The sequence below is a fragment of the Aethalodelphis obliquidens genome, unplaced genomic scaffold (genome assembly GCF_003676395.1).
Source record: "Aethalodelphis obliquidens isolate GAN/ISIS:26980383/991018 unplaced genomic scaffold, ASM367639v1 scaffold46, whole genome shotgun sequence".
Lineage (NCBI taxonomy): Eukaryota > Metazoa > Chordata > Mammalia > Artiodactyla > Delphinidae > Aethalodelphis > Aethalodelphis obliquidens.
Window position 1 is genome coordinate 3,276,360 of NW_020837990.1, and position 13,139 is coordinate 3,289,498.

General features: G+C 50.9%; 1 protein-coding gene across 1 annotated transcript in view; it reads right to left on the reverse strand.

Moving 5' to 3' along the window:
- The window catches only part of SORL1 (sortilin related receptor 1), a 160,477-nt gene extending 151,628 nt beyond the window's left edge, over window positions 1-8,849 (reverse strand). The window contains exon 1 of the mRNA XM_027081993.1: window positions 8,500-8,849. Within this exon, the coding sequence (XP_026937794.1) occupies window positions 8,500-8,775 (276 nt within the window). The 5' untranslated portion in view covers window positions 8,776-8,849. The remainder of the gene's footprint in view (window positions 1-8,499) is intronic.
- Window positions 8,850-13,139: the final 4,290 nt, after the last annotated feature.

A 13,139-nucleotide genomic window follows, 5' to 3' on the forward strand; every position in this document is an offset into this window, starting at 1 on the left:
GGTCTGAGCCCTGGTCCAGTAAGATCCCACATGCCATGGAGCAAGTAAGCCTGTGCGCCACCGCTACTGAGCCCGTGCTCTAGAGCCCGCGAGCCACAACTACTGAGGCCGTGTGCCACAACTATGGAGCCCGTGTGCCACAACTACTGAACCTGCGCTCTAGAGCCCGTGAGCCACAACTACTGAGGCCGTGTGCCACAACTACTGAGCCTGCACTTTAGAGCCCGTGCTCCACAACAAGAGAAGACACCGCAATGAGAAGCCCACACACTGCAACGAAGAGTAGCCCCCGCTCGCCGCAACTAGAGAAAGCCCGTGTGCAGCAACGAAGACCCAAGGCAGCCAAAAATAAATAAATTAATAAATTTATTTTAAAAAAAGAAGACAGTTGTGGCCAAGCCCTGCGCTCAGGCAGCCTTCCCCTCACTCCACAACCAAGATTCGAAACCTGGGGAAACCCAAGCTCTGGTTCCCAAGGCTCCAACGAACCATCCAACGCAGAGGTGGCACTGATTTCTAGCATCTCCCTCGCCCCAAGGGGAAAATATTTACATGACATCCCAGAACCAAACGCCTCGAGACCTCACCTTACCAGTGTTTTAAACACAACAGCAAGGTCAACCTTTCAGTCCTGTGAGATGCCTCTGCTACCAGGAGGGCAGAAGCCCCTCGGGCCCCACCCCCACGCAGCTTAACTCCCCAACCCTGTGATGACAGCCTTTCTCCTCCATCCAGCTCTCCACATCCACTCCCGAATTCTTCCCCTCTCCAGGTCCGAGGCTTGTTTCTGCAGGAACCCCTGCATCACCTCCACAGCAGCACATCTCGCCCAGTCCAGCAAACTACGTGCACAGTTAACTGCAGGATTTTTTTTAAAGAACTATTCAGAGAACTTCAGGGAACTAAATATATACAGATGAGGTAAGTTATAGGTACACAGTCTCATGTTACCCAATTAATGGAGCACAGCTTTAAAACATTTCAAGTCTCTTCCAAACCCTCCAACAGCCTCACAGGCCCCACCCACCCACCTCTGTCTGCTGTCCCCACTCCCTGCCATGGGCAGCTTCCTCTGCTGGGACCCTGGGGCAGGTCTTCTCCCCAGGCCCCTGGCATAGACCCACATGGAAACGTCTTGCCTGTATCCTCTGGGCTAACAGAGAAATAGAGTCCTTTACTATCTGGGCCCCTCCCCCATACATGGCTCTTCTCAGATGTACCCACGCCAGGCTCCCCAGAGACAGTCCCTAAACTGGCTTTTACTCCAGGGTTATTTTTAACCCCGGCCCTCCAAGCTCCATCAGATTATACCAGCTTCTCCCAATTTCTTCTGGACACAGAGGTTTCCTAAGAGTGAAGAATTTCACCCTGACACTCTTCAGCTCCCCAGACCATCAAAGTAGACTGGATCTCACCTCAGTCCCAACTAACACATTAAAATCTCCATTCACGACCCACCCATTGGCTCAAACCCTCATTTATTTATGGAAGAATCAACCCAGCCATCTTCCCCCCTTCAATCCAGTTACTTGGGGGCAGAGGGTTTCTATTCAACAGGCTATTCTCTTTTCTAAATAAAAGATGCAATATTGGTTACAAAACAAAAACAAAGGGAGGGGGAGGGAGATAGATAATAAACCACACGTTGGTCCCTACACAGCACAAAACACGAATATAAGATAACAAGTACATCTTTTTATTGCCCTTGTCTGCCACTCCAATTTGGGACGTAATCACATCAGCCTGCCTTTCTGAGAATTTGTAGTGGTGTTTTTAATCTAATTCAGGGGACTGGAGATAAATCATGGTGAAGGGTCCCAATTTGCCGAGCCGAGCGCCTGCAGCTGCAGCGGCGGGCGGGGTTAGAGGGCCGGCGGGAGGCGGGGGTCCCAGGCGGTGATGAAGACCACACGCCCACGCCCACGCCCACACTGTTTGTCTTCACGCCAGCCTCCAGGGCTGCAGGGACGGAAGACAGACCTGGCTGCGTTGAGGGAAGACAAGGTGAGCCCAGGAAGCGGAGGGCGGGGGTGGGGAGGCGGCCCCCACGTCAAGGCACCAGGTACAGCTTTCTCGACTAAACAGATGCGCAGGGTCTGCACACCGCCCGGGCCGCGTGGGCTGTCTGGGCAAAGCCACAGCAAAAGTGAAGGCACACAGGTCAGCCTTCAGTGCCCAGGTCCCTGATGGGAGGAGACAGCTGTGCAGAGGCAGCTGCTAAGATGAACAGGGCACCCACGGCACCTTCCACCACACCCCCTGATGCAGCCCTACCCGGGAAAGAAAGGCCAGGGTCTTCCCCACACTCAACCTGGCAGCCAGCAGCCCTCAACTCTCGCTTTCCCTCCCCTGTTTGTGGTGGAAACAAAGACAGGCCTTGCTGTGGCTACAAGCTTCTCCCCCGGGTGAAGCACCAGTTGCCACCACTGGGAAAGGGAACTTCACACAACCGCTTAAAGCTATGCTGTCCAAGGGCCACATGGGGCCGTTTAAACTTAAATTTAACTCGATGAAAATTCAATGAAAGGAAAATAAATTCAATTCTTCGGTCATACCAGCCACATGTCAAGCCTCAACTGCCACAGATGGCTAGTGGACACCCTGGCCAGCACAGATCCAGAATATTTCCATCATGGCGGGAAGATCCGTTGAAGAGAAGACCTGACACGAGGTCAGGAAGATAAACCCTTCCAGCTCCTGGCCAGAAGCGGTGACACGACCATGGATGTTACCATGATTATTAACAACTACGCAGTGGAAAACAGAATTTTGTAATTATTTTTAACTCCCTGTTGTGTTCAGGACTACAAAAGTCATGTGACTTATGAAGTCCTATTTTTATGGAACCCAGCCCAAAACGCTCAGAGCATGCCTCATGTTACAATAAAAAGTTGAGGGTCTCACAATAACACGGGAGGAAATCCAAATCTTGACCTTAATCAGCAGTCCGCCCACCTTCTCTGATTTACAGCATCATCAGCCACTTGGATGCTAGAAGGCTGCCCGTGCCACTACTTCGAAGACCCAAGGTTCACAGGTCGATAAACCAGTAAATTAGGTCGAAATTAACTGCAGCTCATTTTAAACTGAGGGAAGTCGATTTCTGCATTTACACGGCTGGACTGAATGTGCCATGTGCCAAGAGATTCTGGCATACCTAGGGAATGCACAGGAAGGTTCTATGCTCGACAAAGATGCCTCAGCCCTGCAGCCCAGACCACGTCTGCTGAAATACTAATGAACTATGCAAACGAAAGTGCAGTGAGCTCTCCTTTACGTTCCATCACACCTGAACCTAAAAAAAATGGAGGAAACGTTACTATAATACCTCGTTTTAATATATTTCTACGTGGTCAACTCTCAAATTATCTACATCTGAATTATTATCAAAAATTCTAAACTCCAAACTGGCTTTCCCTAACACATGTAGGCCGGTCATTTTGTATATCAGCTGCTCAAAGAATGCAAACTCATTTTAATATTCACCTAAGCAAAATTTAATCAGGAAGGTAAACTGATCCTTAAAAAAAAAAAAACACTAAATAAATACATAGCAAAGGCAAATAGGTTATTCTTTGGGTTACCTGCTCTCCAGGTTATCTGCATGCTCCTGTGTCTGTCCATTACAGGGGACAGTACAAGCCTTGTCTCCATCCATCCTTGGCCCTCGGATTAAACAATGACACTACCAAGATGGCTGTCATCTCTAAGGAGGAACAGCCCAAAATACGACAATGAAATGTTCCTACAGCATCCATTTTTTTGCTTTGGGATGTTCACTGCTGTTAGAATCTGCCTCCTGGATCCCAGGTCTCAAAGCAGTTTATTAAGCATACTATTGACTCCACTTTCCAGAATCTAAAGAAGACATTTTCTAAAAGAACATGAGTTAAAGCCAAGATCCGTGATCTCAGTATTCTGATGTTCTCACAAACCTGGGCTCTATATCTCTAGGGAACTGCCCTCCAGCACCTTTCCAAGTGAAAAGAGGGCTATGTAATGCTGCTCTCCTGGCCCTGGCTGGCCGGAATCCTTGAAGTGGACTGGTATTTCCCACCCTGGCCTGGAGGAAAAGTAACAATCTATTTTATACCATGACACTTCAGGTAGCTCCCTTCCCATTGACAGTAATTATGCCATAAATATATTTTGGAGCTGATGTCATTATTCATGATATCAGGGGCTGGGGATAACAGAAAGCCGCTGATATTTCAAGTTTGAAATTTTATGTCCATATATGTTACATGTGTGTAGAATGTTTTTGGAAGGACGTACAAAAAACTGATGACCGTGGACACTGGGTGAATGGGGTCATGTAAGGGAGAGAAATTTACTTCTCACTACATACTCTTCTGTTCAAATATTGTTTTGCAAATATGCATTACCTACTGAAAGCTAAATAAAGGGACTGCATGGCTTTACATTTCATCCTTTTCATTCCCCATCTCCTCACTCCTGTTCCCTGTCCGTTTTCCTCCCATCCCTTCCACCTCTCAAAGCCTCCACCTGCCACGCCCCAAGACAGGCAAGCTATTAAACAGTGGCCAGACACCGAGCCAAGAACTGTGCCCAAGAAGAGATGCCAAGTGAGATCAGGAAGTCTTTCAAGGTCACACCCATGATCGAGCCAACCCCAAACGCCAAGGAACCCTTCGCCTCTGCAGAAGAAGCCAACTTGAAACAGCAAATGCTTTGCCTTCTCATCTTTTGGAAGCATACAGGTCAAACATCCTAACTTCAGAATCAACCAGCCAATTCTTTCCCAAGCAAGTGTATCATACAAGAATCTACCCCAAAGAGATCTAAAGCTACACAGTCTTCCACCCCCAAAGGAGGCTCTTTGTCTCAGGGCCTTGTGCTGTAACAGACACTTTATTTTCAGTCTCAAATCAGGACACTGAATACTCCCTGGACTCTAAAAAGCAGGAATTATGAAGAGAGAGCTCATTGGAAGGAAAATAAACCTGTAAATCCTGTTAGGCTTTGCGCTTCATTCCAAAGGATTTTTCCCCAAAACAATACCATTAGCAATACCATGAGAGCCCTAAAAGGGAGCCTTCTGTACGATAGAATCCCAACTCTTCATTCAAAATAAACCCCAAAATAGCACAGGAAAATCAGGGCTCCCAGACCCACATCCTAAGCCAACTCACTTCCACTCTCCACTGTGGGCTCGCGACAGTCCTCCTCATAAATACCTTTCCTGTAACTTGGATGTGCCTCCTACCCTCTAGGCCTTTCTCTTTCCAGGTGGGCAGCTGGTCCACAAATATTCATTAAGGGCCTCCCGAGTGCCAGGGACACAGAGGAGAGACTTGATCCATGCCCTCAAGGAGCAAACAGGGAGATGAAACAGTTAAACAAGCAATGAGAACACCAGGCAGTCAGTGCTGTTACCAAGCTCAAAAGAACTCTTCCCACCAGAGCCTGGGAATACTAAGAAGTACTCCTTGGGTGCTGAAAAAGGGAAGAGGGGTTTTGCAAGCAAAGAAAGAAACGGGGAAGGACCGTTTGAGGCAGAGGGAAAAGCAGGTGGCACAGAGGCACGGAGCTGACATAAAATCAGGAGGAAATCCAGTGTGACAAGAATTCTGGAATCCCCCTTCTTGGGTCTGGCCTGTTTTAGAAGGGACACAACTAAGCCTAGTTTACTCCATAGGTTAGCAGAGCCAGAGAAAAAGAACTGACACTGACTGCAACACAGGGCTCTTTCTCAGATGCAAAAGCCCTCCTGCTCCCCTCCCTGGAGCTGGTGGCCTGAACATCACCCCTGGGGCTTCTTCCGTCAGGCAGTTTCGGCTTCCAGCCCTAATCTGTGCTGCCAGGCATCCTCTTAACCTCACTCAAAGGTCAGAGAGCGAGAAGCTGCAGAGTGTCTGAGCCCACTGACCCTTTATCACTCCATCTCCCATGCCCTCCCATATCAAGCAACCCACTCACACCCCACTGAAGAGTTGTGGCTGGTGAATCACGTCCATGTTTCCCTGTCCCTGTCTGGTACATTTCCATGCCTGTATATTTGCATCTGCTTTATCTCCTCCTTAAATTCTAAGCTTTCTGAAAGCAGGGATGAAAACTCTCCCCACCCCCTCATCTGCACCCCCATCCCTATATAGAATCACACTGAATTCAAGTGACACTATGGAAAAACATGGCAAGTCCTTACATTTCAAAGTTAAAGGGCAGAGATTGGGGGGAGTATAACATGGGAATTGGCTTAGGGCTAGAAGCAGAATGGCCATCTAATTTATAGTCTGCATCCTGACACTTTTTTGAGTGAACACAGCACTTTTCATAACCATCAGGGATAACGTAAAAACCAGGTCTGTCCCAGGGAAAACAGAGGCAAATGGGCATCTTTGCTAGAAAGATTGTTCCAAATAGCTGGGCGCCCCTCCAGAGCTCCAAGAGGGACACGCCAAACCCCTTCAGTTACTGATTCCTGTGCTTGCATTCTAAAGGGTCTGCACCAGACAGTGTTTGTAGCAGAAAGCCCAGGACCGGGAAGTCCTTCCTTCTATCTAACTCAAATCCTTACAGATTCAAGTTAATCCCAGTTTTATTAGCTTCAGGGCAGCCAAGAACAATGGCACAGGGGGGAGGCCTCGGAGAAGAAAAAACACTGCTCTGGGTCCTCACCCTTGGTAGGAATTCCTCATTATGAGTCCGAGGGCTAGTTCTCCAACCTTCCACTGAACCAAACTCAATCTGGCTCAGAAATATAAAAGCCGAGCGTTTTTTAGTCACTCCCAAGAAGAACACAGTTCGTCTTTAACTGGCCCCAAAACCCCAGGAGCTTTCACAAACCAAACCCGAGGAAGAAATGGCACCTGTGTGCATATTTTTGCGACCAGGAAGCTCTTCCCGCAGCCCAAACTATAGATGTTAGGGACCTGAGCTCCGGAAGGGACCGTCTCCTGCGGCTCTCCACTCCCAGCCCCCAGAAAGCTGACTCAAGCCCACAGCAGAGCTGGGCTGATGGGGAAGGCTCAAGGAACAAGGGAGCCTCTCTTTCTCCCTCCCCCATCCTCCATCAGGACGCTGGCATCCCTGTGGGGAGCAAGGACCTTGCTGACTTCTTTCAACAATACAAAAAAGAAGTTTCAGATGGGGGTGGGGAAGGGAACAAGGATCTGGACCCACGAGGGAGCCAAACAGGCAGGCTCCCGCAGCCCATGCCCACCAGCAGTTATATGCCCACTGGCACACGCTCTTGCCCAGGAGCTGATGGTGGATGGAAGGCAAATGCTCCCATCCTCTCACCTCCATCCCTATCCCCTCTCTTACCAATACATTTTACTTTAGAAAAAAGTTATTTAAGAAGCACTGTATAAAGAGAGGGCGACTATTTGATCACTCGAAGGTCACTGAGACAATGCAGGCAAAAACTAAAGAGCAGGCAACCCTGCCCCATGTGACCCTGGGCTAGTCACTTCACCTTTCCCAGCTCTGGTGGCTTCATCAACAAAATGGCACAATAGGGGAGATGGTTTATAACGTTCTTCCTGGCTCCAAGGGTTGAACATTTAACTCTGTATATTTCTTGAAGAAACGGCTAAAGGAAAATCAGTGAAGAGATGCAGAATTCAGACTAATCCTTTAATTTCTACTTTGAAGGGAATATTTTGACTCTAGAAATCGTGTAATTGACCACCTCCACTGGTCCCACTTTTTCTCCCCCCCGACCTTCCAGTTTTGCTGATGTCAGTCTCAACCATAGGACTGCGAGTCTCATGAGGCAGTAACACGGACAAATTAATTTTGCCAGCGCTGATACTAACCCACAAACTCAGTTTGTAATTGCCAGAAGTAAGTCCTGCCATAAAAATGAAATTCATGTTCCTTATGATCTAATTAAATCCATTGCCTAGATAGAAATAAATCACTTACTGAATAATAATGCCCACCATATTATTGCAGTCTTTCAAATTCCCAAGTGTCATGAGGGATATTCCTGTCCAAAATAAAAAAAATTCAGCCCACACACACACACTCACACACACCCCTGTTGCTTGGACTATACCCAGAGAGTAAGCTTTCAGGTTTGCCCACCTTAATTGTGGTTAAAAACGGTAAGTGTGGAAACCCCCTCCTCTGACGGTTCTGGGTAAATGTACTGCATCTGCAGGGTGCTCGCCTCGGCTGCTAACTGATGATACACGAAAGAAAGCCCGTTTTTTATCCACACGTAAAATGAAGCTGCACCCCTCTGATACCTGCCGGAAACTCCACCGGTGAGCACACACCCTGGGGAAACAGGCAGTGCACCCCGCGAGTGCCCTGGAATCCGTTTGCTAAAATCGACAGGAAGAAGGAAAGATCAAGGCGATTCAAGTGCTGACGGTTGTACTCCTATGTGAGGAGGGGAAAAAAACAAACGCCAGCCGGGAAGTCCCCAGCAGTGCCTGCACCTGGGAGGCGACAGCCAAGGATGGATGCGGGGGTGAGGCGGCGCAGGGAGAGGAGAGAGCCGGGGGAAGGCGGGGGCCGACCGCTCACCTGTCCGTACACCTGGATAGGCTCGGGCTGCAGGGCAGCGCTCCGTCTCCTCCGGAGCGGCTTCTCGTCCGCCCTCCGGGGCGCCCCGCGCGCCCCACGCCGCAGCTCGAGCGGGTCGCCCCGCACCACGAGGAAGCCCCGATCCTGGGGCCCAGGCGCGCGGCCGCCGGGCAGCGTCGGCGGCCAGACCTCGCCGAGAGCCCCGGGCGGCAGCAGCGCTATCAGGGTGAAGAGGAAGGGGAGTCGCGACTCCCTCCTGCTGCTCCGTGTCGCCATGTTCGGGCGAACGCGACCGCAGGTGGCGCCGCCGCCAGGAGAGAATGTGCAGCGCGAGGCCGGGACGCCGGCCGGCCGGGGCCGCGCGCGCCGCTCCCGGGGCTCCAGGCCGCCCTGCTGCGCCCGCCGCCGCCGGGTCCCGCTCTGCTCGGCGCGGCCCCGTCACGTGGGAGGCTCGCCGCCGCGGCCCCTTCGCGCACTTTCTCCGCTGCGGCCCCTCCTCCGCGAGGGGATGGGGAAGTCAAGGCAGCGGGCGCGCGGCCCGGTCCCCTGGCAGGCGCTACTCGTCGCCCGTGCGCCCTGCGGCAACCAGGAGTCGCGTGGGGCTCGCCCGTCCTCCCTGGAGTTCTCGCCTCCTCTACCGGGTCGCGTCGAGGTCGTCCTCAACCGCGGCCGGTCTCCTCTCCCGACTGCACAGCCTCCTGTCCCGCCACACGACCACCTCGCCCGCCCCCTGTCGCATCCCCACCTCCGGGGGAGCGCGGACAGCCAGAGAAAATTAGCTCCGAGGACGCGGCGGGCACGTTAGAGTCCAGATGAACCCGCCCCCGTGGTGCAACTCACACAGTTTCAATAACTCTGGGCACCAAAACTACCCTTGATCGAGCTAAACTGCCCCTGCCCGGAGCACAGTAAATATACATCCGGCACAGAGGCACTAAAAGCAAGGGCACGTCCGACAAGGGACTCGCCACACCTCAACAATCACACAGTTATACAATGGTTCCTTGCACACAGAACACCCGCGCGGGACGCATGGCCCCAGCACAGTGGCTTACCTGTGACCCCCTCCTGGGTGAACGAACACTGAGCCACCCTACCTCACCCCCAAAACGGGCACACACACCAATCCCTTCAGCCCACAGCCAACCCTGCTTGCTGCAAGTCCCCTTCCCAAGGGGGTAAAGCTTGCCACTGGGGGCAGTGGGGGCAGACACTCAAAGAGTGGCAAGGACGCACTTTAAATCAACCCTACATGCAGCTGGAAGATCCAGACCTTCTTTGAAACACAAGGAGATAAAACTGCTGTTGGAACTGCAGAGGCAAACCTAAGGTCAATATTTTCCTGCAGGTCTGTGGGAGCAGCCAAGGCCTGTCCTCTGTTTCATTTTGTGTTTCACTGTGCTCTGGACTCAAACCCTGGTCTTTTTTCCTTTGGTGTGTTTTTTTTTTTTTTTCTGTACGCGGGCCTCTCACTGTTGTGGCCTCTCCCGCTGCGGAGCACAGGCTCCGGATGCGCAGGCTCAGCGGCCATGGCTCACGGGCCCAGCCGCTCCGCGGCATGTGGGATCTTCCCGGACCGGGGCACGAACCCGTATCCCCTGCATCGGCAGGCGGACTCTCAACGACTGAGCCACCAGGGAAGCCCAAAACCCTGGTTTTTGATAAGACAGAGGAAGCAGGGCTGAAGGAGAGACTACTTCTAGAGTTGCATGCAAGCCCTCGGTTTACAGGGAGGAGGGGATGGTCATTTCAGTGCCCCCAAATGCTCCTCGTCCTACCCCTGCCCTCTAGGACTCTCCAGTTAGCTTAGCAGACCCCCTTCCGCTACCTAGCACCACCCCTGGTGACAAGCTGACAAAGGAAAGACAGCCTTTCCTTGCCTCCCTAAATCCAGTCTTCTACCACTCTCCCATACCCCATGCCAGACTTGCTGGGGACCTGGCGTCACGTTCTGCAGTCCCCTACCTCCTCACAGCCCTGCTTTTCTCCCCCAGCTTTTCTGTCCATCTCACCAAAATCATAGAACCACCCAGTTCTCCCCACTAGGCAAATCACTTATCCTCTGGGAAAGCCACTGGGCCACTGCCAGCTCTCACTCCCCATCTGGACCAGCACTGCCTTGTGAGCATCACCTTACCAGGTGTGGACCACCCTGTGGCCTCCCCAGACCAGCAGCAAAGGCACATGGACCCCTATTTAACCCCCCAAGGGAAAATGAGGGGAACATGGCTAGAGTCAGAACACCCAGCAGATGGTTCAATTATTGTTTATTTCAACACATATTTAATGAGAACCTTTTCTACAAGAGTGATTGTCAGAGTCCCAGCAGAAAACACGTGTCCCCTAAGTGTGGATTTGAAGATAGGGAGCTGCTTTTCCCACACAGACTGCTGGCTTGAGGTTCAGACGGCAATTTGCAGGGAAGGATTAGTAGGGCAGGACCAGCTACTTGCTGATTTTGATTTTGATTTGCACCGTGGATACTGGAGAACTGGCAAGAATGCTTAAACATGGTTAATTGACTCCTTGAAAGCCCTCCTCTGTAATCATTATCTACCTTCCAAGCTGTTCTAAGGTGGATAATCAGCAAACCCTGAGACTGTGTGAGCCTCATAACCAAACAATCTCTCCGAGCTTCAGTTTTCTCATCTGCAAAATAAGGATCTTAATTCCTGCCTATTGCACGGAACTGCTGAGAGAATCAGAGGAGATAATGTATGTAAAATCAAATTACCATATGCAAATTGTGAAGGCCCCAGACAGAAGTATTGTACACGGGTGGCATTAGAGACCGGGATTCTAGTCCTGCTCTGTAACTAGTTACTGTGTGATTTTTGCCCTTGATCGTCTGGTCTCTCTGGGCCTTGGCTTCTTCCTGTGTGAAGTAAAAAGAGACTTTGCAGCCCTGACCGTTCCCCACCCCTTCAGGACCCCCGCCTGGGCATGAGATGGGAGCAGGCACAGGCCACAGCTGAATTCTGCAATTGACAAGGATGTTCCTCCTACCTTCAAAACCGGATCTGGGTTGTAAACAAGCCGCCACTTCCTCCGTGTCAACGTCAGGGTGGGCAGGTAGATCGAGAGAAGGCAGGATCCCCAACCCCCTCCACCCCAACTTGCATGGCCTTGTTCTTCACGCTGCCCAGCATCAGGAGGAAAACCAAGATGCATGGGAATTTTACACTAGACTTATAACTGTGTAGAAACATGTCTTGAGCCTAGGGTCAGACTTTGCCCTCCTCTGTCCTTCTGCCCCATCTAAGACATCCTGAGCTAAAGCTAGAGATGGAGCTAAGGAAAAACCACCCAGAGGTTACCAGCGTCCCACATTTTTATCCAGATGGAGTCACAATTAAAATAGCAACAAGGACAGTCACAGAGAAGGCAGAAAAAGACTCCCAAAAGCCTAACTGGACTTCTTTCTGTTCTCTCTCTCTCCCCTCCTGGCCTCCCCTAATGCTGGCATCCGTCTGCTCACCCTCCCTCCCTGTCCAGCCCCTGGCCTGGCCAAACTCTATGCATCCATCAGGTTCCAAGAGGCCTCCCCCTGCACCTAGCCTAGGTTCCACCAACTTCCTCTAACGCCCTAGGTCGCCTGCAGTCTTTGATACTTTCTCTCTGGTCACATTACTTATTCATTTTCCTCTTAAACTACAAGCAGCAAGAGGGCAAAACCGGGCTCAACTCGCCCAAAGTCTGTGCGCCCATTGCTCAGCATGATCCTGGCACACAGTGGGTACCCAGTGAACGTCTGTGTATACATGAAGGGAGGCCAAGACACCCTATACCCTCGAGGGCTGGGGAGAGGTCAAGGGGCAGATGTGCTTGAATCTCAGAGCTTGACCACCGTCTGCCCTCCACCACTGCTTTCTCCCAAAAGTGCCCAACCTTGAGTCACAACCAGACCTCTGAGTCGCTAAAGCAGAAAAGGGACGGCCCTGCCAATGCTGGTAAGTTTATTCCCTCTTCCACACCATTTTAGCCAAGTAACTACCATTTACCTCACCAGCCAGGGTGAGCTAGAAATACCCTGCAGCCCCAAAGAAATAACTTTCTCCTGCTGTTGCTAAAAATGCCTCTAATTAAGGCAAAGTCCAGGATAACTGATGAGGTTTAAAATACAGATGCACCCAGAACATAGAACAAGTAGCTTAGATTCTCACTCTTGAATAAATTAAATCCAAAGAGGAGGTTCTGAAAATAGTAGTAACTTACTTTCACACAGCAGTGACTTCTATTTGCATTGTAACAGCACTGTCTAACGGCTTTCATCTCACAGCAACCCTTGAGAGGGGACCAAAGCGGGCATTATCAACAGCCCATTTTACAGATTTTGAGAATTAAGGCTCAGAAGGAAGGACTTGTCCAGAATCACGTAGTTTGTAAGGTTTACATTCAAACCGAGGTTCTCTGACTTTTTCTACCACATCTGATATCTCCATGACAAAGAGAGAAGAGCTGGTGTTTCAAGTCCTGGGTCGGGTGGAGCAGTGAGAACCAGGGCCGAAAGGAGAAGACAGTTGCCCAAGTCCTCACCTCTTGCACAGCTCAGCCCTGCCTTAACCCTCCGTAAACGAACACTGTCCACCTGGGCGCCTAGCTGAGGCATGATGCTCAAGTAGAGGGTAATGTTACAGAAC